General features: G+C 49.4%; 1 protein-coding gene across 4 annotated transcripts in view; it reads left to right on the top strand.

The window, feature by feature from the left end:
- Positions 1 to 21,305, top strand: part of Asap2 (ArfGAP with SH3 domain, ankyrin repeat and PH domain 2) — a 162,168-nt gene that overhangs the window by 127,219 nt on the left and 13,644 nt on the right. For all 4 annotated transcript variants that reach the window (NM_001108704.3, XM_087553728.1, XM_087553729.1 and 1 more), the window contains 7 exon segments: positions 4,452 to 4,546; positions 8,751 to 8,940; positions 12,162 to 12,247; positions 14,660 to 14,775; positions 16,742 to 16,809; positions 18,293 to 18,406; positions 19,747 to 19,999. In NM_001108704.3, the coding sequence (NP_001102174.2) occupies positions 4,452 to 4,546; positions 8,751 to 8,940; positions 12,162 to 12,247; positions 14,660 to 14,775; positions 16,742 to 16,809; positions 18,293 to 18,406; positions 19,747 to 19,999 (922 nt within the window).

Consider the following 21,305-nt stretch of genomic DNA (forward strand, 5'->3'; position numbering starts at 1 on the left):
CAGTTGCTTACGGCGGCTCTGAGAAATTACAGTCAGCTGCCATCCGTGAATCATGTTTAGGCTCCAGGCGTTGGCATGACTGGAGCTTGTGTGTGTGTGTGTGTGTGTGTGTGTGTGTGTGTGTGTGTGTGTGTGTGTGTGTACACATGCACTTTTTCTCTGGCCTAAGTGAGATTCAGAGTCCAAAAAACTTGTTCGTGTAATGCATGAACTTCATCGTCTAAAAATTCTTCAACACCACAGGCTGTGCGCAAACAGCACTGAGCTGTTTTTACCTACAAGTAAAACCAAGTTCCCAAGCATCCATGTATGTTGTAGATACATTAGAGAAATGGCAAAGCCACACAGATGTCAGGCATGTGAACTCCCTTCCCCCCATCCACTACATGTTCATGCCCCGCCCTTGTTAAGCCCCCAGCATTTCTTGATTCTTCCTGCATAAGTCACTGTGTTTTCTGTGTCCTCATGCGTGTCAAAGTACATGGTGTGTCTTCAGGCCTTCCGTCCCTACTGGAGCAGAGCTAGGGGTAAACAGGGAGCAAGCTAAGGCAAAGCCCAGAGGGCTAAGCGGTGCCTGTGTGCAGAAACTGTGTGGTAGTTCCACCCCACGGGTTAGCTTGAGGGCACCAGGCCTAGAGGAGGATCAGGCCTCCATGTAGTGACTCCTGTGGGACCTAAGAGACTTAAGAGAAGTCTTGCTTCTCTCACTTCTGGTTTCTGTCCTCAAGAGAGGACAGAGAGGTAAAGAACAAGTTGATATCTCATGGAAATGGGAAGCAGGAAGTTTGCTCCAGCCAGTCCCAAAGTCTAAAACTTTCAAACTCATGTAGCTTCATGTCCTACTTGGGCAGCTGCTAAAGGTTTATAGAGGCTCCGTTTCCCTGTTCTGGGCATATGTGTGATTCTCACAAACTCTTCTTGGCCATGAGCATGCCTGGACTTGGGGTCTTGCAGGGGTGAGTAGGAGTGTCTGTTGCTGCACCCCCGACACTGTGCTGCTTTAAAATAGTTTTTTCATGTTTTATTGTTCGTCCCACCGTGTGCATGTGGAGGTCACAGGACAACTTTCAGCAATCTGTTTTTATCTTCCTTCCTTGAGAAACAAGGGTGGTTCTTGTTTCTGTCAATCTGTATATTTGAGCCTAGCTGGCCCATGGGCTTCTGGGTCATTCTAATGTCTGCCCCTCCCATCTTGCCGTCGGAGTGCTGAGATTACAGACGCACAGCAGTACCTCCAGCTTCGATGGGTTCCAGGGATCAGAGTCAGTTGTCAGTTTGAAATTCAAGTGCTTTTACCCACTGTGCCCTGTCCCTGTCCCTGTTGCTGCCACCGCTGCTTCCTCCTCCTCCTCTTCTTCCTCCTCCTCTTCTCCTCTTTGCTTTCTTTTCAATTTTATTTATTTGTTTGTTTTATCAATTTGTCTCTGTTGTTGGACTGATCCAGTGAAGAACATTTGGCTCGTGTCCAATGCCCAAAACAGCTAAGGAGCTCAGTTACATGAAGGACTGACTCGTTTTGGGCTTATGAAGCAGCATGAAGTTGAGGCTTCAGTTTCACTGCCTTAAGTGATAGTGCTGATCCCCTGTGTTGGTGGGTTTATAATTTACAAATCCAGCCAACCTCAAGTTGAAGTTATTTCAAATGGATGCTGGAGTGCTGGCTCAACATGAAGAGCACTGTCGTTCTTGTGAGGACCTGGGTCCGGTTCCCAGCACCCACACAGTGGCTCACAACCATCTGTAGTTCCAGGGGATCTGACACTCTCTTCTGAGCTCCATGGTCATTGTTCACCTGTGGTACATATACAGACAGACAGACAAAATACTCATATACATAAATTAAATACACCCCAAAAGTAATATTCAAGGGTATTCTAGGAGTTATTAAAAGAAAACCCAAATTTGAATTTTCCTCATCCTGAAATCTATCCTACATGTGTGTGGATGGAGTGAGGCGCCCGGCTGCTGAGTCTCTCGAAGACCCTCAACCTCTCTGGCCCTGGAGCATCCTTTGTTCACGTGCTAAGTAGCTGAGCCTACCGAGGTTTTACTGATACTGGACACATGAAGACTTTTCTTGTTGCTGCTCCCTGAACAGTGTCATTTGACAGTGATTGACATGGCACTTCCGTGTCTTAGGAGTTAGAAGTCATCGAAAGCAGTGGAGGGTATACCTGGGTGCCCTCACACTTCCCATCTCTCAGCCCTGGAACCGAGACCCCAGACAGGGAGAGTCCTGTACCAGTGAACCCTCTGGCCTCCACCTCAGCCGATGTCACTCGGGGTCCCACTCAGCACATCCACGCTTCCTTCAGGTGACCGTGACAGCGACAGCTCCTGATGCCAAAGCTCTGGTCAATACTTTCTCTCCCCCATCCAAGCATTGCTTCCCAGGAGGATCCCCAGGGGCCTTGGGGGCTTTGACTCTCTCCGTGGTTCCAAGTGGTTCCCTGTAGGCCACTTTACAAACGGGGTCTTAGATATGTGAGGTGACAGGTCGTTCCAGTATTGGATCTGCATGTGTGTGGCACACAGATGTATGTGTATATGACTCCCTGCACCAGCCATCCCAGCTAAGCCAGCCAGATCCGAGCAGAAAGGAAGCATTCTGATTCCTGCTGAATTTTCTCCTCTCATCCCCCCTCCACTTAATGTAGACTAGGAGGCATTGCGGTGGCTTCTGACATTTATTTTTTGGATCTGAACTTAAGCCAGTCACCCCTAAAAACACACCAGACCCTCCTGACGGCCACCACTAGGCAATCTAGCTAAGAAGTTTGACATTGAGTTACTAACCGTGTTTCTGATGACAAAGTTAAATAATCTGTTTTTTCTGATCCTTGTGCAAGATGCACCCTTACCAGTATTGTTTCAGAAAATATTTAACAATCTGACTTGGGGGCAGTAGCAGGAGTCTGTTCTAGAAGCTCACTTCGAGGGCAGGTGCTGAACTCTGTGCTGGGGATGAGGTGGGGCTGTCCCTGCTCTAAAGGAGCTCCTGGCTTCACTCTGCAAACGCCGGGTGCCGTGTTATCAAGGTAGCATGGCTGTGCCCGGCATGACAGTGCTTGGTGATTATTAGATGAGAAGGTGTGGAAGAGTCAGAAGTCACATCTGGAGGTCACCTGGATGTCATGTGTGATGTCGTTAGTGCTTCAGTTTGCCAAGAGTTTTCACCAAGCACGTCCCATCTGCGCTCTCTTCTCTTCTCTTGTGAATTTCACATCATGCACCCCAATCCCACTATTGCAACCTCCTCCCCCAAGCAGAGAAAAGCGGTCTCACTGTGAAGGCTGCAGTTACAGTGCCCCTCACAGTATTCCCTCTTGGCCATGCTTCCTTGCCTGCCTATGTTCATTGCAATGGCCTGTTGGTCTGACATAAGGCCTCTGGCTTCTGCTACTCTATCAATACTGGAACCTCACCGGGACTCCTCCCAGATATCTTGTTGTTGCCCTGTGTCATAGAGATCGTGTAGTTTTGGGTCTATAGGACCGGCCCCTTCATGCACTCCAGCAGTTCATCAGTGGGGTGGGCCGATTCAAAGCCCCGATTCTGGGCCTGAGAGGAATCTGAACTGCTCAGCCCACCAGCTCTCACACCCACGAGTCAGGTCACCAGCAAACCCCCTCCCCCCAGTCCCACCAGACTAGGTGCAGAGCCCACTCCCCTGAGTGCTGTAGCCCGTGGGGGACATGGCTAATTCTCCCACTCTCAACACTCATACCCTAGGACCAGCTCTCCTACCTGCCATAGGTGGTGAAGGATGGGGTGGTGAGGAGAATTGTGTCTCAGCCTGGCTGTACTACTGCCCAGCAGACAAGAGATGGGGCCGACTCACCTACAACCACCATGTCCAGGGGCAGCTCTACTCTGCTGCCCAGGAGAGGTGCAGGGCCCATTCTCCCTTGTTCTGTAGCAGGTGAGGGACAGGGACAGTTCCCCTGTTCTCATGACCTCATCGGGACCAACTCTCCTGCCTGCCGCTGGTGGTAAGGGCTAATGGGAGGGGAGGGGATTTCTCCCCGGCCTGTGCAACCCCCCACCACACTGCTGACAAGAGTCAGGGCTATCTCACCTGCAACCCCCATATCCAGGGCTAACTCCTGGTCATGGGTATCTCTGTAACACTATTCACAGCTGGTGTGAGGAAGGCTAGAGCCAAAAAAATTTTTTCAGGAGCACAGGTAAAAATGTAGATTCCCGTGAGTTGAATTCCTGCTTCTCCAAGTCTGTGGTGACTGTCATCCGTTTTCCACAGGATCCTTGGCAGGTCATCGTGCTGTGCTGATACCATGGGGCTTTGCGGACTGTGCCTTTTCATTAAAAGCAAACCGCTTTATGGCCCTATTTCTTAGTGGCCATTAAATAAATCATCAGATTGTGAATAATGGTCAGCAGTGGAGGGTATTAATAATTGAGTGCTCTGAAATAGACTTCTGTTTTTGCAGCTTGCCAAGAATATTGGGAATGCGGGCTTTAATGAAATCATGGAGTGTTGCCTACCGCCTGAGGACCCAGTCAAACCCAACCCAGGCAGCGACATGTGAGTATCAGGCCGCCTCTTCTCGTTTGCGCTTTGCCAGTGCAGGTGTTCAGTTATGTCAGTTTGTTTGCATCCGGTAGTAGGCAAGCATTTGTGACGTAGTGTCTCCCAGAGACTGGATAGCATGGTTATAAAGCATTGTCTTCTTTACATGAAGTTGTTCGTTTCAGATCTGACCTGGAGTGACATCAGGAGCCCACATTTTGGGCCACAGAATGGGGCAGGTTCTTTGTCACCTAAGTCTAAACCTCAGTTTCTATAATAAAAAGGGAGAGCGTGCTGACCCCCTCAAAGGGGCCCTGGAGAAGTTGGAAACATGGCTTGCACTCAGTTTTGAATGGTATTGGCAACGGAGTCTATGCAAGTGCCCTGGCTGCCTTTGAGAAAAGAGGGTCCCTTGTGATTTAGGCTTTCCTTGAGACCATGGGTGCACAGTGCCTTCCTGAACAACTGGAGGACCCCATCTAGTGAAGGAAATGGCAGGGTCCACTATGACAAGTTTAGTGACAGCTGTTGCTCCATGCTGGTGGTGTGTCTCGCTGAGGGACTAGTCTTCAAGAATGGTACAGTACCAGTCAACTTTAAACTACGAGTATAGTAAAATACTTCAAGTACTGGGTTAGCGGCTAGACAAATGGTACAGCTGTTAAGAGCACTTGTTGCTCTTGCAGAAGACCTGGGATCAGAGCCCAGCACCTACATGAGGGCTTCAACAGTTCAGTTCTTGAGGACCTAATACCTTCTTCTGGCCTCTACAGGCACCAGGAGTGTCTATGGCGTGTATACATATATACAGACAAAGTACTCAGATACATAAAAACAAATAAATCTTTAAAAAAAAAAAACCTAGCAAGATTCCTTATGAAATTGAGCATCTGTCTGTTTGAGGGGTAATTGATTCTAAAAATGAATACCACCTTTCAACACCTTGACTCAGCTCTGAGGCTCTCTCTCTCTCTCTCTCTCATATGCACACATACAGATACACACAGACACAGACACACACACACACACACACACACACATAGACACACACACGCATGCACACCTACAGACACACCTTGACAGTTCTCACAAGGAAGTTTACATTCCGTTTCCTCAGAAATGAGGGCAGATGGCTATCACAGTAGTGAAAAGCCTCTCACAGTCGTTCCTATGCATGTGAGATGAACTGCATGAGCGGGCATGGTTGAGGCAGGAGGATTATGCATTTGGAGCTAGGCTGAGCTGTACAGTGAGTTCTAGGCTAACCTGGGATACATAATGAGTTCAAGGCTAGCATGGGTGGCATAGGGAGACCCTTAGTCTGGTTCCTCGCACCCAAATAAAAGAAGAAAATTTATCGAGCGACTCCGCGTGCTTCCGGCAGCTGCCTCTTTCCTTGTAACACTCCATCACACTCTACAGTATACTTGGGTTTTCACATATTGTTCTGCAAATTGCATTTCACTCACTTTCTGCGTTTGCCCCCACAGTATGTTGCTTGTAGTGGTTCCGTAAATATTTAATGGCTCAACAAATCACATAAATAGCCCCAGCTCTGTGCCTGCTTCATTCGGCGACCATTTTATTTCCAGATTTGATTGAGTGAGCTGCTTGCAGCTTGGAGTAAGCACGCACCATCTTTAACCATATGCTGAAGGGGAAACCAAAGGCACCCTCTAATGGCCTGTGAACCCCCAGGCGGGAATGGAGGCACAGAGCATGTGTGGCTGGGCCACCCAGAGGCCAGATAGCATCTGCTCATAGAGGCAGACTCTCTGAAGAAGCAGCAGGAAGCCCTCCACCCCCAACAACACCAGATGGATCAGTCTGTGGTGTCCCGATGCTTCTCCCCACACGTCTCAGTCGATATATTAAAAAAACGAGAGGGGTTGGGGATTTGGCTCAGAGGTAGAGCGCTTGCCTAGCAACCACAAGGCCCTGGGTTCGGTCCCTAGCTCCAAAAAAAAGAAAAAAGAAAAGAAAACAAACAAACAAACAAACAAAAAAAACAAACAAAAAAACGAGAACACAGTAAATGGCCCAGTCTATCTCCGTGCAACCAGGGTCAGAGTGGGTTACAGAGATCTCTCCCATATTTGGGTTGGAATTATCTTCAGGGAACTCAGAGGCCAGAATACATGAAGATCCATTTAAAACAACAACAGCAACAAACCTACACACCCCCCAAAAGAAAAAACAAAAACAAGAGACTAGCCGATCACTTTAGAAGCTGAAGGAGGAGGATGGAGAATTTGAGGCCATCCTGGGTTATATAGTGAGACTGTTTAAATGAAAAGTAAAACCAACAAAGCCAGAGCTTAGGGCTGGTGAGATGGCTGCGTGGTTAAGAGTGCTTAACGCTCTTGCAGGGGACCTGAGTTTAGATCTCAGCACCATATATGAGCTCCCAGACTATACTTTTAGTTCCCAGGCATCCAGAGCCCTTGGCCCACCTTTTAGGCAGTAGGCATGCATATGTGCAGGCCAAACACCCGTGCACATAAAACAAAACAGGCCTTAAAAACAAGAGCTGAGGACGTCCTTCCAGTGATAGAGAACTTGTGCCTGACGTTCGTGTGGCCCTGGGTTCAGTCCCCACCCCCAAATAAATAGGTAAGTAATGGAACTCAGCTATTTCTAGCGCACCTTTGTCTGTTAGGAGTCACAGGGCATGTCCCACATTTTACTGAAAGTACACAGAACTTGACAACTATCCTGTCACCAGAGTCCATAGAGTTTAAGGCATTGAGTTAAGTTCCCCATGAAGACTATCCCACTATGGTTTGGTAATTCTTGAAAGTCCCACACCAGAAAAGATCTCTAGCTCTGACCTGGGCCAGCCAGGGCCTTTGCCAGGAGGCTCAGGAAGCTACCCATTCTTCCTCTGACGGCTTCAGCGTGCTCATCTGTTCTGTGGGGATCCGTGAATTGGACTGTCTCTGTGACAGGCTGGGAACAGGCTGATGGGTTACATCAAGGCTTGAGCCTCAAGGTGGACCTAGAACTAACTCTCTGCAGGTTGGGACTGCGTGTGAGCAGTGTGAAGGCTGAAGTGGCTCAGCCCCGCCTTCCTGGGATGGCATGTTCTAGAGGAGGGACCTCTATCCTGGGCTGAATGACTGTCTCCAGGGTCCCCCAGTTAAACAAGCCTCTGTGTGTTCCGTTCCCAGAGAGCTCAGGCAGGTTGTCTGCCACAGACTGAAGGCAGTCTATGGAAGCTTCTGCAGGAACAAGGCTTCCCTGCAGTGTGGCTGGGGTGACAGGGAGAGAATGTGTGATAAGGAATCCTAGCTAGAGCAGGTACAACCTAGATTGGTAAAGTGTGGGCCTGGGTGTTTTCTCTCTCTGGTTCCCATCTCCCTGGAGATGAGAGGCCATGTGGGCAGTGGCTCTTGGCTTGGTTAGCTCTCTTGCCTCTTGATGCCTGCTTCTGGGAGAGTGGCTGTCTGCATCTCACGGTGCCCTGTTGCAGGCCCCAGGTTAGAGAAATGCCATCTGCAGACACCAGCGGGATGATAGAGAGCCACCCCCCGTCCATTTTTTCCTAGGAAGGAGGGGATATCAGTACTGTGTTTCAAAATGCCGAGTAGACTCACACACTCCCGAACCCCAGTGTCTGTCGCCTGGGACCCCTCGATTTGAGGGTTTGACACCTTTGTCACTTAGTTTCCTCTGATTCCCTGCCACTGGTGTGTGTGCACCTTTTAAGGCACCCATGAGGACTACAAAGGACAGGATGCAGATGTGACTATCAGGTCAGTAGGAAGGCAGACAGAATACCAGGGAGAGCCAGAACAGAGAGCAGTCAGGGTGGCCAGCCTGTCTGAAGAGGGAGCTGGGGACCAGCAGGAGGAACGCGGATAACAGCAGAGAAAGATTTGAGCATGCGGATAGAGGGATGTGAGCAAGCCAGGCAAATACACAGGTTAGGTGTGGGGACTGCAGATGCTGAGGGAGCCCTCAGGGCTATGGAAGGAGACAGCAGCAGGCAGCTGAGAGAATGTAAAAAAGCCACACATCTGGCCTCTGTCTTTATAACTGGGTGAGGCCCAGGACTGCTGGTGAGCTTTGGCACCTCTGATACTGGTAGCTAGACATGCCTTTGCTTAAGGAAGGCGCCCACAGGGCCCCAAGAGGCCTGGGCAGGGTTGTGGATGATGGGCTGGATGGGTGGATGGAGGCCCTCAGTGTTTGACCCATCCGTTATGTCTGGTTTCAGGATTGCAAGGAAGGACTACATCACAGCCAAGTACATGGAGAGGAGATACGCACGGAGAAAGCATGCGGACACAGCGGCGAAGCTCCACAGCCTTTGCGAGGCCGTCAAGACCAGAGATATTTTCGGGTTACTCCAAGCTTATGCTGATGGTGTGGACCTGACGGAGAAAATCCCACTGGCCAACGGTCATGTAAGAAGGGCTGCAAAGGATGGGAAATGCGGGGCAGGACAAGGGAGGTGTGCAGTGAGTACACCTATCACTCCCTTGGGGAGAAAAGGGTGGCACGTTTGGGTGGAGCATACATCATCATAACTGCTTGGACCACACATGTTTTAATTTGGGGTGCTTTTTTAGGTGTTGAAATACTTGATACATTGTTAGAGCTTAGAGATGGGGCACAGTTGGCTTGTGTCACCCGTAGGCCGTGGACGTAGAAGCGATCTTGTACAGTATCATCAGCGTGCCACCATTTTAACTGTTAGCTGTCATCAGAGCTCGGGTGTGGAATTTTCCGCTTGTCAAAAAGTTTAAGGTTGTGTCACATTTTTGGATTTCTGACCTGCATTCAGGATGCCTGACCTGATCACATGCAACGCTATTATGTTGTATGGCACAGCATTTTGCTATATAGTGACACTGGAATGACCACAGTGTAGATCACCTCGTATACTGATCTTTTGTCATAGACACATTTCAGATCTACTCAGCAGTCTTGGATGTATGATTCAAACGCATGATTAACTACAACCACTGCTATACAACAGGACCCACTCCCACTCCCTTCCCCCACCCCACCCCACCCCCCTTTTTTTTCTGAAAGACTCTCATTTTGCTGGCAATCCTCCTGCCTCAGCTTCCTGGATATTGAGATTATTCTTGAACACCATCCCACCTAGACTGACTCCTTTCAAACTGAACTTTTGTATTTTGGGTTTGTTCTTTCTTAAAAAAAAAAAAAAAGATTGATTTAATTTTGTGTGTATGTACCCGAGTGTATATATGTACCATGTGGATGTGGGGCATCCTCAGAGGCCAAAAGAGGGTGTCAGATCCCTTAGAGCTGGAGTTACAGGTGGTGGTGAACCTCCCAGTATGGATGCTGGGAACCGAACATGAGTCTCTATAAGAGCAGCAAGTTTCTTAACTACTGAGCTGTCTCTTTAGCCCTGGTTTCATCTTAAGCCAAAAGTGTAATGCCAGATGTTAAAGGGAAGCCTTCTGAGGTGGAAGGGATACATCTTCAGATGCCTAAAACCCTGAGAAGACTGTCCCTACCATTAACAGGTTTAGCGTCTCATTCGTGTGGGAAGCTGGTCCCAGACCGTCTCTGAGGCCATGCTGAGGACCATCTTGTAGTTCATACTCTTGAGTGTCCCCCCAAAGGGATGGGTAGAGCACCTCCTCCAGCCTCCACATGTTGGTCTTGGAATCTTATCTGTTTTACTGTCGATACCTAAGGCGCTGTCTAGTCTCCTGGCCTTCCCGATGGAGTTCCCATGGGCACATAGTCTAGGTCCAAAGAACCTCCTGGTCTCAGGATGGGGTTCATCATCCTGTATGGTGGGGTGTGTTTTAGACAGGATTTGTATTCCTACATAAAACATCATTACCAAGTTAGCAAGTTACCAAGAAGCAAGTTAGGGAGGAAAGAAAGGGTTTATTCAGCTTACACTTCCACATTGCTGTTCATCACCAAAGGAGGTCAGGACAGTGTGATGGTTTGTATATGCTTGACCCATGGAGTGGTACTATTAGGAGGTGTGGCCTTGTTGGAGTAGGAATGACACTGTGGGCATGGGCTTAAGACCCTCACCCTAGCTGCCTGGAAGTCAGTCTTCCACTAGCAGCCTTCAGATGAAGATGTAGAACTCTCAGCTCCTCCTGCACCATGCCTTCCTGGATGCTGCCATGTTCCTGCCTTGATGATAATGGACTGAACCTCTGGACCTGTAAGCCAGCCCCAACTGTTGTCAGTAAAACCCTAAAACAGACAGGAACTCACACAGGGCAGGAACCTGGAAGTAGGAGCAGTTGCAGAGGCCATGGAGAGATGCTGCTTACTGGCTTGCTCAGTTTGCTCTCTTATAGAACCTAGGCCCAGCAGCCCAGGGATGGCACCACAATGGTCTGGGCCCTCCCCACTTGATCACTAATTGAGAAAATGCCTTACAGCTGGATCTCATGGAGGCATTTCCTCAAGGGAGGCTCCTTTCTCTGTGATGACTCCAGCTCGTTTCAAGTTGACATGCAAAACCAGCCAGTACAGATAGTAGGTAGGCTATCGTGTTTGGATCCAGAGTTCTAGGCTGAGCTAGATCCCTTGATCGGGAACATTGCAAGGTAACACCATTTTCTCCTGGTAACACAGGCTATTCCTAAGTATTAGCCAGTGTCACTTCCATTCTCTCTCAGGAGAAATCTGCAGCCCCGTGTCTAGAGCAGAATGTGCACTACTGACAGAGGACTGAGCAGGCAGGACAAGTGAAGAACAAGGCAGCCGCCCTGTTCATGCCGTCTGCGTTTTTTTTTTTTTTTTTTTTTTTTTTTTTTTTGAGCTGAGGACCGAACCCAGGGCCTTGCACTTGCTAGGCAAGCGCTCTACCACTGAGCTAAATCCCCAACCCCGCCGTCTGCGTTTTGACTGTTTGCTTTCCCTCTACTTTTTGACCCACTCAGCCGGTGGTGATGTAGGGATGGGGACACAATCGAAATGGCTTGGACTTGAAACCCCCAGCGTGTCTCACTTCCTGTGAGTAGGGAGGGATAGGACAGTTATGTTGTCTTAGTTACTTTTCTATTTCTGTGATGAGGCACCATGACCCAGACTGCTTGTCGAAGAATGTGTTTATTTGGGGATTTGTGTTTCAGTGGGTTAGAGTTCATGACCATCATGGTGGGGAGCATGGCAGCAGGCAGGCAGGCCTGGTGCTGGGGAGTGGCTGAAGTTCACATCCATAAGCCAGAGATAGAGACAGAGACAGAGACAGACTGACTGGCTGTCTGTCTGTCTGAGAGCTCACATTTAAGACACATCCATAAGGCAGAGACGGACAGACAGACAGGCACACAGACAGACTGGACTGGAAAGGTCATAAATCTTTTAAACCTCAAAGCCCACCCCGAGTAACACACCTCCTCCACCAAAGCCACACCATCTCATGCTTTCCAGATTGTCCCACTAACTGGGGACCAAGTATTCAAACACACGAGCCCATGGAGGCCATTCTCACTCAAAGCACCACATACGCCTTTTGCTTGTGGAGATTGAAAAGTGAGCCCTCTGGGTCATAGATAAATATTTTGCGGAGAGGTAGAAAGGCTTGTGGAAGAGATATATGCTATTTCACCTTGGTGGTCCAGGAGTTGGTGGGTTGCCACTGGAATTCCAAATGTCTTGGTTTGAATTTCAGGAGCCAGATGAGACAGCCCTCCATCTTGCAGTCAGATCTGTGGACCGGACTTCCCTTCACATTGTAGACTTCCTCGTCCAGAACAGGTGGGTGTCTCAAAAATAAACAGAGACCTTCGTTCCAGTTCGCTTGGGCTTCCAAGAAGGGAACCAGACCCTGTCTCCACTACTTGGGCTGTGTTGACAAGATGCTCATATCTCAGGCTTAAATATGAATTATAGGAATTTCTTAGAAAAGACCCGGAGTATGAGAACAGAAGGCCTTCATGATACCTGCAGGACCTGGAGGCTAGGAGAGACTCCAGGGAACCATGGCTGCTCAATTCCCAGCCCTGGGGAAGACCTCATGGTGTCAGGGCCAAAGTCTGTGACATGAACATTTCTCTGGTTTGTCCTGTGGGTGGGTCTTTCCCATATCAGTCCCTACACAGCTTATCAATAGCAGAGAGATAGGAGGGGATTGAGATGTACTGGCCCGGGTCCTAAGCCAGGAATTGTAAATCAGAACTCAGTGAGGGCTGTTCCCTCTGGGTTGAGAGGCCACTTATAATCATTGACTAGAAACAGTCTTCTGAGTTGTTCTGTGTGTGCTGCGTCCATTTGCACACCTGCCTGGCGACTGCAAGCCACATGCTAAGTCCCTTCAGTCTGTACTGTTGACTCTGTGATCATGGCTGGGGTTGACTGTGTTGGAGCAGAGGATGCTGGTTAAACTCTGCAAGTGCCATGAGAAGTCCTGGTGTGACAGCAACGGGATGGATGGTTTGTATTTGTGGCCTCTGCCCTTCCCCGTCATTTCCGGAAAATGGAGTAAAGAAACTGGTAAGTAGGAGAGACCTGCAGGACAGTCAGCCCTACAACCTGTGAAGCCCAGAACTCAGGGTTGAGTCAATTAAACTCTCTCCTCTGAGCCCAGCCCAGGGCTTGACGTGGAATGCTGAGTCCATGGGCCTTTGATAAGTAGCTGGTTTGTATTTGCCTCCACACAAACCCTCCCAGTGCAGGAGCCTGATTTGTCTTCTCCTAAGATAGAAGGTAGGTAGCGATAGAGGATGGCACATCAGGTTAGGAAGTGGTTTGAGGTAGCTCAGTGGTAAGCGCTTGCTTCGCGTGCTTGGGCTTAAGAGTTCGAACCTCGGCACTGCACAAAGCCAGGGAAGCAAAGGTGGCTCTCCTTACACTGAGGCAGCTGCTGTCCTTCCGCTGGGACCAGTGGGTACCAGGCCAAGGGAATGTCTGTTCCCATTTGTCTGCATATGGATACAGAGCCCCTGTCCTTCATTGGTAGTGGTGCGAGTTTGGAGAATAATTGCCTTTATCCTGTATGGTGAACATATGCACCTTTGGTTTTGGGTAATCTAGTCTTGTTTAATGGTAGAAGATCATGTGAAAGCCTTCAGAAGTGTCTCCCCTTCACCCACTTTCAGGGGGCTGTCCTAGGGCCAGCAGGGTTGCAGGAGCCTTGGGACACCAAACTGAATAGAAGCATTCCCTTCCCTGGAGGAAACAAAACGAAGGGGGCTGGAGAGATGGTTCAGCGGTTAAGAGCACTGGGTGCAGGGTTGGGGATTTAGCTCAGTGGTAGAGCGCTTGCTTAGCAAGCGCAAGGCCCTAGCTCCGAAAAAAAGAAAAGAAAAAAAAAAAAAAGAGCACTGGGTGCTCTTCCGGAGGACCTGGCTTCAGTTCTCATTACCCACGTGGTGGCTTGTAACCAGATATTCCTCCAGTTCTTAGGGAATACAGTGCCTTCTTCTGGTTTTCATTGGTACCAGGCATGTACATGAAACCCATATGTGTGTGTGTGTGTGTGTGTGTGTGTGTGTGTGTGTGTGTATGTGTGTGTGTGTGTGTATGTATGTATGTATGTGTAAACATCTATACATATAAAATAAAATAATTTTGAAAAGAAAATGGAAAGCTTGCTTGTTCTCCAGGGTGACAGGCAGGGGTGGTTGTATAGACTGAATGGTGGATCTGGTGCTCTTGGTACCACAGGGCAAGAGAGAAGAGGACAGAGGCACTAAGATTGCTCCAGGGCATCCTCTCTAGCCTAGTGGTTCTCAACCTTCCTCGTGTTGTGACCCTTTAATACAGTTCCTCATGTTGTGGTGACGCCCAACCATAAATGATATTTGTTGCTACTTCCTAACTGTAATTTCTCTACCGTTATGAATTGTAAATATATGTGAGTTTTCTAGTGGTATCAGGCGACCCCTGTGAAAGGGTCATTTGACCACCAAAGGGTTACAAATCACTGCTCTGACCCAAACTCAGCAGCAGCACAGCCACCATTGGCCTTCCCTGTCTTCCTTGCAGTCTCTCAGTCAGACTCCTCCCTGGCTACTTTCATGCTAGCTAGTCTGGTGCCCGCTCACCGCGGGGATAAGTGAGGTAAATTGTCTGCTGCTAACTCACGTGTCTTTCCACAGTCTGCAGGGCAGTTCTCAGTCCTCTGGCTTACAACTTTGATTTGTCTTTTTCTGTCCGTGTTCCGAGCAGTGGGAACCTGGACAAACAGACAGGTAAGGGCAGCACAGCCCTGCACTACTGCTGCCTGACCGACAATGCTGAGTGCCTCAAGCTCCTCCTGCGGGGAAAGGCCTCCATTGAGATCGGTAAGCCACGCGGGTTGCACTAGGTGCTCGGGCTCTGCTGGCCCCCCTCTGCCTCCTTTCCGCAGCTCTGCACTTCTGTTGTAGGAGCATTTCCCACACTCTAAAGAGTGCCTCTCCCTACCTGTCCTGCAGAGTGGCCTGTCCTGGGTATCAAAAGGCTCTGCCTGCTGTCTGTTAGCCTGTGGCCTAACCTGCAGGCCTCAGGAACAATGAGGCTAGCCCTTGCAGCTGGGTCAATCTAGATCAGTTGTGAGCAATTTTGGCTCACCTCCCAAGATCAGACAAGCCTTTCTTCGAGGAGGTGCTGGTTACTGGCCCCCTCTTGAAGTGCCTGCAACAGATCCTAACCCTCCCTCGTTCGTGGGTCCTTTACTGCCAAGCCCTGAGCCAGCCAGGTGTGGGTGGGTCCTGGGGACGTAGTTGAAGAACTACTGAACAAAGCAAAAAGTAGAAGAAGAAAAAAGACACGCATTGCTGAAAAGACACAGTTATAAAACTGATCAAGTGTGAAGCAGGGGATCACTAGGGTTTGAGGCTTAGTCTCTGCAAACCAGAACTATAGCAGTGCCCTGTCTGAATTCTAAAGAAGGAGGAGGAGGGGGAGGGGGAGGAGGGGGGGAGGAGGGGGAGGAGGGAGAGGAGGAGGGGGAGGAGGGGGAGGGGGAGGAGGGGGAGGAGGGGAGGGGGAGGGGGAGGGGGGAGGAGGAGGAGGGGGAGGAGGAGGGGGAGAAAGAAAGAAAGAAAGAAAGAAAGAAAGAAAGAAAGGAAGGAAGGAAGAAAGAAAAGTAACAAAAAAAAAAACAAAACCCCCAAACATTGTTGATAGAGACTCACAGGGAAGATAGATGTCTGGACTACAAAGCTAGTATGGGGGCGGGGGCACTCAATGTGTAGTTCTTGCTCTGTTGATAACGCTAACTTAGGATAATGGTTGTCTGCCTTGACATTTCTTTAGGTAGCTCAATCCTTTCTTTTAAAATCATAGCTTCTTCACTCTGCTGTATTCTGTATAACTAAATGACAGCCATCCCTGCCCAGGTTAACCTGACTACATTCTGTGACTCCTGCTTAGTTTAATAGGGTGTGTCTATTTTACTTAGAGTTTTATTGCTGTGAAGAGACACCATGACCACAGCATCTCTTATAAAAGAGAGCATTTAAACTGGAGCTGGCTTACAGTTTCAGAGCTTTAATCCATTACCGTCATGGCGGGGGGCATGGTGGCCCATAGGCAGACACGGTGCTGGAGAAGGAGCTGAGAGTTCTACACCTTGATCCGCAGGAAGTAGGAGACTGTGTCACACTGGGCATAGTATAAGCATAGGAGACCTCAAAGCCTGCCCCCAACACGACACACTTCCTCCAACAAGGCCACACCCACTCCAACAAGGCCACACCCACTCCAACAAGGCCACACCCACTCCAACAAGGCCACACCCACTCCAACAAGGCCACACCCACCCAACAAGGCCACACCTACTCCAACAAGGCCACACCCACCCCAACAAGGCCACACCTACTCCAACAAGGCCACACCTACTCCAACAAGGCCACACCCACCCCAACAAGGCCACACCTACTCCAACAAGGCCACACCTACTCCAACAAGGCCACACCCACTCCAACAAGGCCATACCTCCTAATAATGCCATTCCCTGTGGGCCAAGCCTTCAAACGAATACTTGAATCCAGAGTAGAGGCCACTCCTATTCAAACTGCCACACCCTGTCTCAAAAGGAAAGAAAAGAGAGAGAGAGAAAAAAAAAGCGCTACAGAACTAAGTAGAGTTCTCAAAAGATAAAACACAAAAGACTGAGAAGCACTTATGGAAAAGTTCAGGATCCCGTCACCTCTCAATAGCGCCACCAGCTGGCAGATCAAGCCTTTAACATGGGAGTCTTTAGGGATGTTTTATAAGCAAAAGGTAAGGCCAAGTTTTGCTTTGTTTTCCCACTTTGACTTTCAGCCAATGAGTCAGGAGAGACCCCGTTGGACATTGCCAAGCGGCTCAAGCATGAACACTGTGAGGAACTGGTGAGCATCCACCATGAGTAGATGGGGTATGATGGAGTGGGGGAATGGGGTAGAGCCAGTCTCCCTGGACAGCAACCACAGGGCACAGAACACACACATCCTGGGCCATGCTAAGTACTGGCTGGCCTGGAGGAACACTCTGGGGATTCTTTGCTACCCTCTTGCTGTTGCACTTGTGACTCAGCACGTGATTATTCAGCATGCTGGTAGCCCTGGGCTCCTTGGGTAGCTAGAATAAAGGTGGGGCCTCCACGCTATCTGGTACCCATGAGCACCTAGCTCTCTTCTTCCCACCATGTCCAGCTGCGGTTCCTACCTTTATCCTTAAGCCCAGAACACGCAGGTCAGTGTGTGTTTCTCTTCCATTCTGGAAGAAGAGGTGCTGTGGCTGGCAGAAGGGGCAGCAGGGTCATCAGTCCTCAGTTTGCCATGGGCTGTGCCTCCTTGCAGCTTAGAGAATGCAACCCCAGGCTGTTTTCCTCACTTGTGACATTGAGTTAGTTACACTCCTTTGCAAGGTTATTGTAAGGATTATTGAATTTTGCAAAGTAGGTGCACACGGTAAGCACCCAATCTACAGAACTCTTAGCCCTGCACAACTAGAGGATGAGTAACAGGTGCTCACCTCAGACCCTACCCATCACCTTGCTTCATCTTTACTTCCCATTTTATAGACGAGGAAATAGGTACAGAAAAGTCAGTGACAGGCTGGAGAGATGGCTCAGCGGTTAAGAGCACTGACTGCTCTTCCAGAGGTCCTGAGTTCAATTCCCAGCAATTACACGGTGGCTCACAACCATCTGTAATAGGATCAGATGCCCTCTTCGGATGCATCTGAAGACAGCTACAGTATACTTATATATAATCAATAAATCTTTAAAAAAAAAAAAAAGAAAGAAAAGTCAAGCAACTTACCTACAGTTACACACTGTCTGGCCCTTGGGAAAATTAAACCCTTAACACTAAGCACAGATAATAGATTGACAGACCTCCTGCATAGCTGGAGGAGAATTAGCCAGCTACTTTCTGTGAGAGAATTTAAGAAAGGGGCATCATTTTCTGCAGGGCTCAGTTCTCTTAATATGTGAAGGCTGACTTAGCAGCAAACACGTTCCTTCTGCAGTCCAGTGCACTCCCATGCAGTGCTAATACCTGTGCCCTGGCCATCACCTTTTAGGTCCCCAAATCCCCCACCTGTGTGACACACTGCACAGTTTACCAAAAGTCACTGACAGGGAGCTCTGAGGGTCTGGGTTATCCTGTGAATCAGGTACAGGGACCTCCATAGAGACCCAGGGATTTAAATGAGCTGTCCTGGAGCAAAGTGGAGTCTCCTTGGGAGTACTGGGGACAGGAGCACTAACTGCCTGTCCTCCTTCCTAGCTCATTCAGGCCTGGGGACAGGAGCACTAACTGCCTGTCCTCCTTCCTAGCTCATTCAGGCCTGGGGACAGGAGCACTAACTGCCTGTCCTCCTTCCTAGCTCATTCAGGCCTTGTCAGGGAGGTTTAACTCCCACGTTCACGTCGAGTACGAATGGCGGCTGCTGCACGAGGACCTGGATGAGAGCGATGATGATGTGGACGAGAAGCTACAGGTCTGTGCCACGTTGCCACAGTTGCAGAGCAGGCTGGGGTCTGGCCTGCTGTCTTGTGTGTTCACTGATCTGGGCGGGTTCCGGTCCGTTCCTGTTTCTCTCCTCGCCCAGTCCATGTTGGCAGGTGACAGTGTTTACTATGTGGCTGGTCATGTTTATTTGAGTGACCTTAGAAACCACCAAGTGGGAACCACTCCACAGCCTTTGGGGGTTCATTGACTCCAACTCCTTTTATTGGATGGGGACTTCAAAAGCCTCAAGAGAGGCTGACAGCTGTTTTCACACAACTTTGGAATGAGCATAGGACTCTAGCCCTGGTCCAGTCCCCTTATCACGCACACTGCCAGGCATAACTTGGGGTACCTCAGAAGGATGCCACCTTCGTGCAAGTCTGTAGACGCAGAGCCAAGTTCAGGCAGCCTCCCTCCAGACACCTAACCCTTGGCCGTGACCCTTCTCAGCTCCCACCACAGCATATGAACACGTTTATTGTTTTAATGTTTTTTTAATAATACTTTAGGATTCTAATATGAAGTATTAAACAGATGACTAATAGATACAAGTGGAAAAGAGGATTTCTGAAGGCTGTTGGGCTATTGGTGACGGAAAAGGAGCCATTAATATCTATACTTAGTATTTCTCTGTAGTACAGATATGTACACAATGGGAGAAGGTCGAGTCTCAATAAATCTTTATTTATAAAAGCAGTAAGGTCTTTGTCAGTCACAGAGACCTGAGTCTGGTCCCTAGGACTCTATGGTGGAAAGAGAGTACTGAGCCCCGTGGTTTCCTCTGGCCTCCTCATATGTACACGTATGTACTTATACACATACACAAAGAACACGTTATTTTCTTTTTAAGCAAGTGATATCCCAGAGCGGTTTACTGACCCCTGATTTATTGGGATCTCAACAGCTCAGTGGCTCAGAGTAATGTGGAAAGGACTTGTTGTTCTGCACTGAATTAAGCACGTGCTGGTGGAGGTCGATTACCGCTCTCTGGCTGGGACTGTCCTGTCACAATGTGTTTGGAAAGGGAGACCTCAAGGACAGCACAGAGCTAGGCTGGTTCGTAAGATGCAATGGCTGCTCCTGGAAGTTCTTCAGAATTAAGACCTGTAATTAGTAAGCCATGGCTCTGAGGAGAGGTGTGTGTGCGTGTGTGTGCACGCACGTCTGTGTTTTAATTACAAGACACAAGAAGAGTGAACTTTAAAACCTTGCAGTTCAAATGCAGCAGCGTAGGTCACCACACATGGATGAGTGCTCACCGTTGAGTTGAACTGACTCAGAGAAATCCACAGCTCCATCTCACGCTCTTTCCCTGCCTTTCCTCTGCAGCCTAGTCCCAACCGACGGGAGGACCGGCCTGTCAGCTTCTACCAGCTGGGGTCCAGCCAGTTTCAGCCCAATGCTGTGTCTTTGGCCAGAGATACTGCAAACCTCACCAAGGACAAGCAGAGGGGCTTCGGGCCCAGCATCTTGCAGAATGAGACCTATGGAGCCATCCTGAGTGGCAGCCCGCCCTCATCCCAGTCAGTACCCCCCAGCACCACCAGCGCACCCCCACTCCCACCTCGGAATGTTGGCAAAGGTATACGATTTTGAGTCCCCTGCAAACGCATATGGGCTTGGGCTTTGAGAAGTTACATATATGGCTGTTAATTCTGTAGCTATTTTCTGCTTGCTTCCTTAAGGAATTCCATTATTTTTAGCATGCTAAACTGGTCGAGATACTACCAGGGTTCTTACTTGGGCAGAGGTGTGCATGGGGTATTGCTGGGCTGCCCCAAGCAGTGGCAATGGGCGGGCCTGCTGGCCAGCTAGGGTGTCCTCTGCTGCCTTCCCGCCCTATGCTTTCTCCACACGCTCCCCTCCCGGTGTCCTGATTATTCCCTTTCTTCTTTCTCAGGGCTAGCTTAGAGCACTGTGATGACTTAGTGTCTCTCTAGAATACCTTTGAAAGTGAAGGAGTAAAAGGTAGTCATTTGGGGAACAGTGCTCAACCTAACTGTAAAACACAAATGTGTAGGCCCTCCTGATGTCTTCAGTATGAAAAGTGACACAAAACTACCCCATCTCTACATAGCAGGTCCACTGGACAGGTGACTTTTTTTGGTTTGTTTGCTTAGTTGCTTTTACAAATACGGAAACATGAACAGTTTGTCCTATAGTGATGACCAGTCAGTCACTGTGCTTCACAAAGTGGCCAGCAAGTGGGCATCCTGGCTCGCCCAGACCTGCCAACCTCAGGTGGTAGTCTTCAGGGCCTTCGATGTCAAGGAGGGAGAGGCTTCCCCAGGGAAGAACAGCAGCTTCTGCTTGCTGTCCATGGGCTGTGGCTGCTATGCAGAAAGGCACTGTAAACTGTCTTTTGCAACAGCTAGGAAGGGGCCGGGGGGATACGGGATGGTCCTGGGTATTGAGCAGCTAGAAGACCAACTGGACAGACCACACACGTCACTGTCCTGCACTCAGGGAGGCCCAAAGAGTTAGGGGAACCACTGAAGAGCAAAAGCATAGAGAGCAGGCCCTGTATCTTCCACCTCCCCCACCCCACCCTCGCATACCCACAGCACCACATCCCAGGGATCATTCATTCCTCCTGGGCTCCCTGTCACCTCCTACAGGCTGACCTGGGCAGTGCAGGGCCTTATGGGCATCTCACCGCTCTTCATCCTACAGAGGTGTATTGATTCTGAAAGGCCCAGTGTCTCAGAGACTGGGTATCTTCATTCCCAGGAGAAGCTTGCACTGGCTCTATGACAAGGACCTCATTCACTCCACTGGGTGGTCGGGAAGGATTGGTCAGCTCCTCATCTTGATTTCCTGCAATCCCAGAATCCGAGGGATTGCTTTTCCCACTTTTTGCCAGAATATCTTTAGCTCTGTGTGTTTTT

The sequence above is a fragment of the Rattus norvegicus genome, chromosome 6 (genome assembly GCF_021556685.1).
Source record: "Rattus norvegicus strain SHRSP/BbbUtx chromosome 6, alternate assembly SHRSP_T2T, whole genome shotgun sequence".
NCBI lineage: Eukaryota > Metazoa > Chordata > Mammalia > Rodentia > Muridae > Rattus > Rattus norvegicus.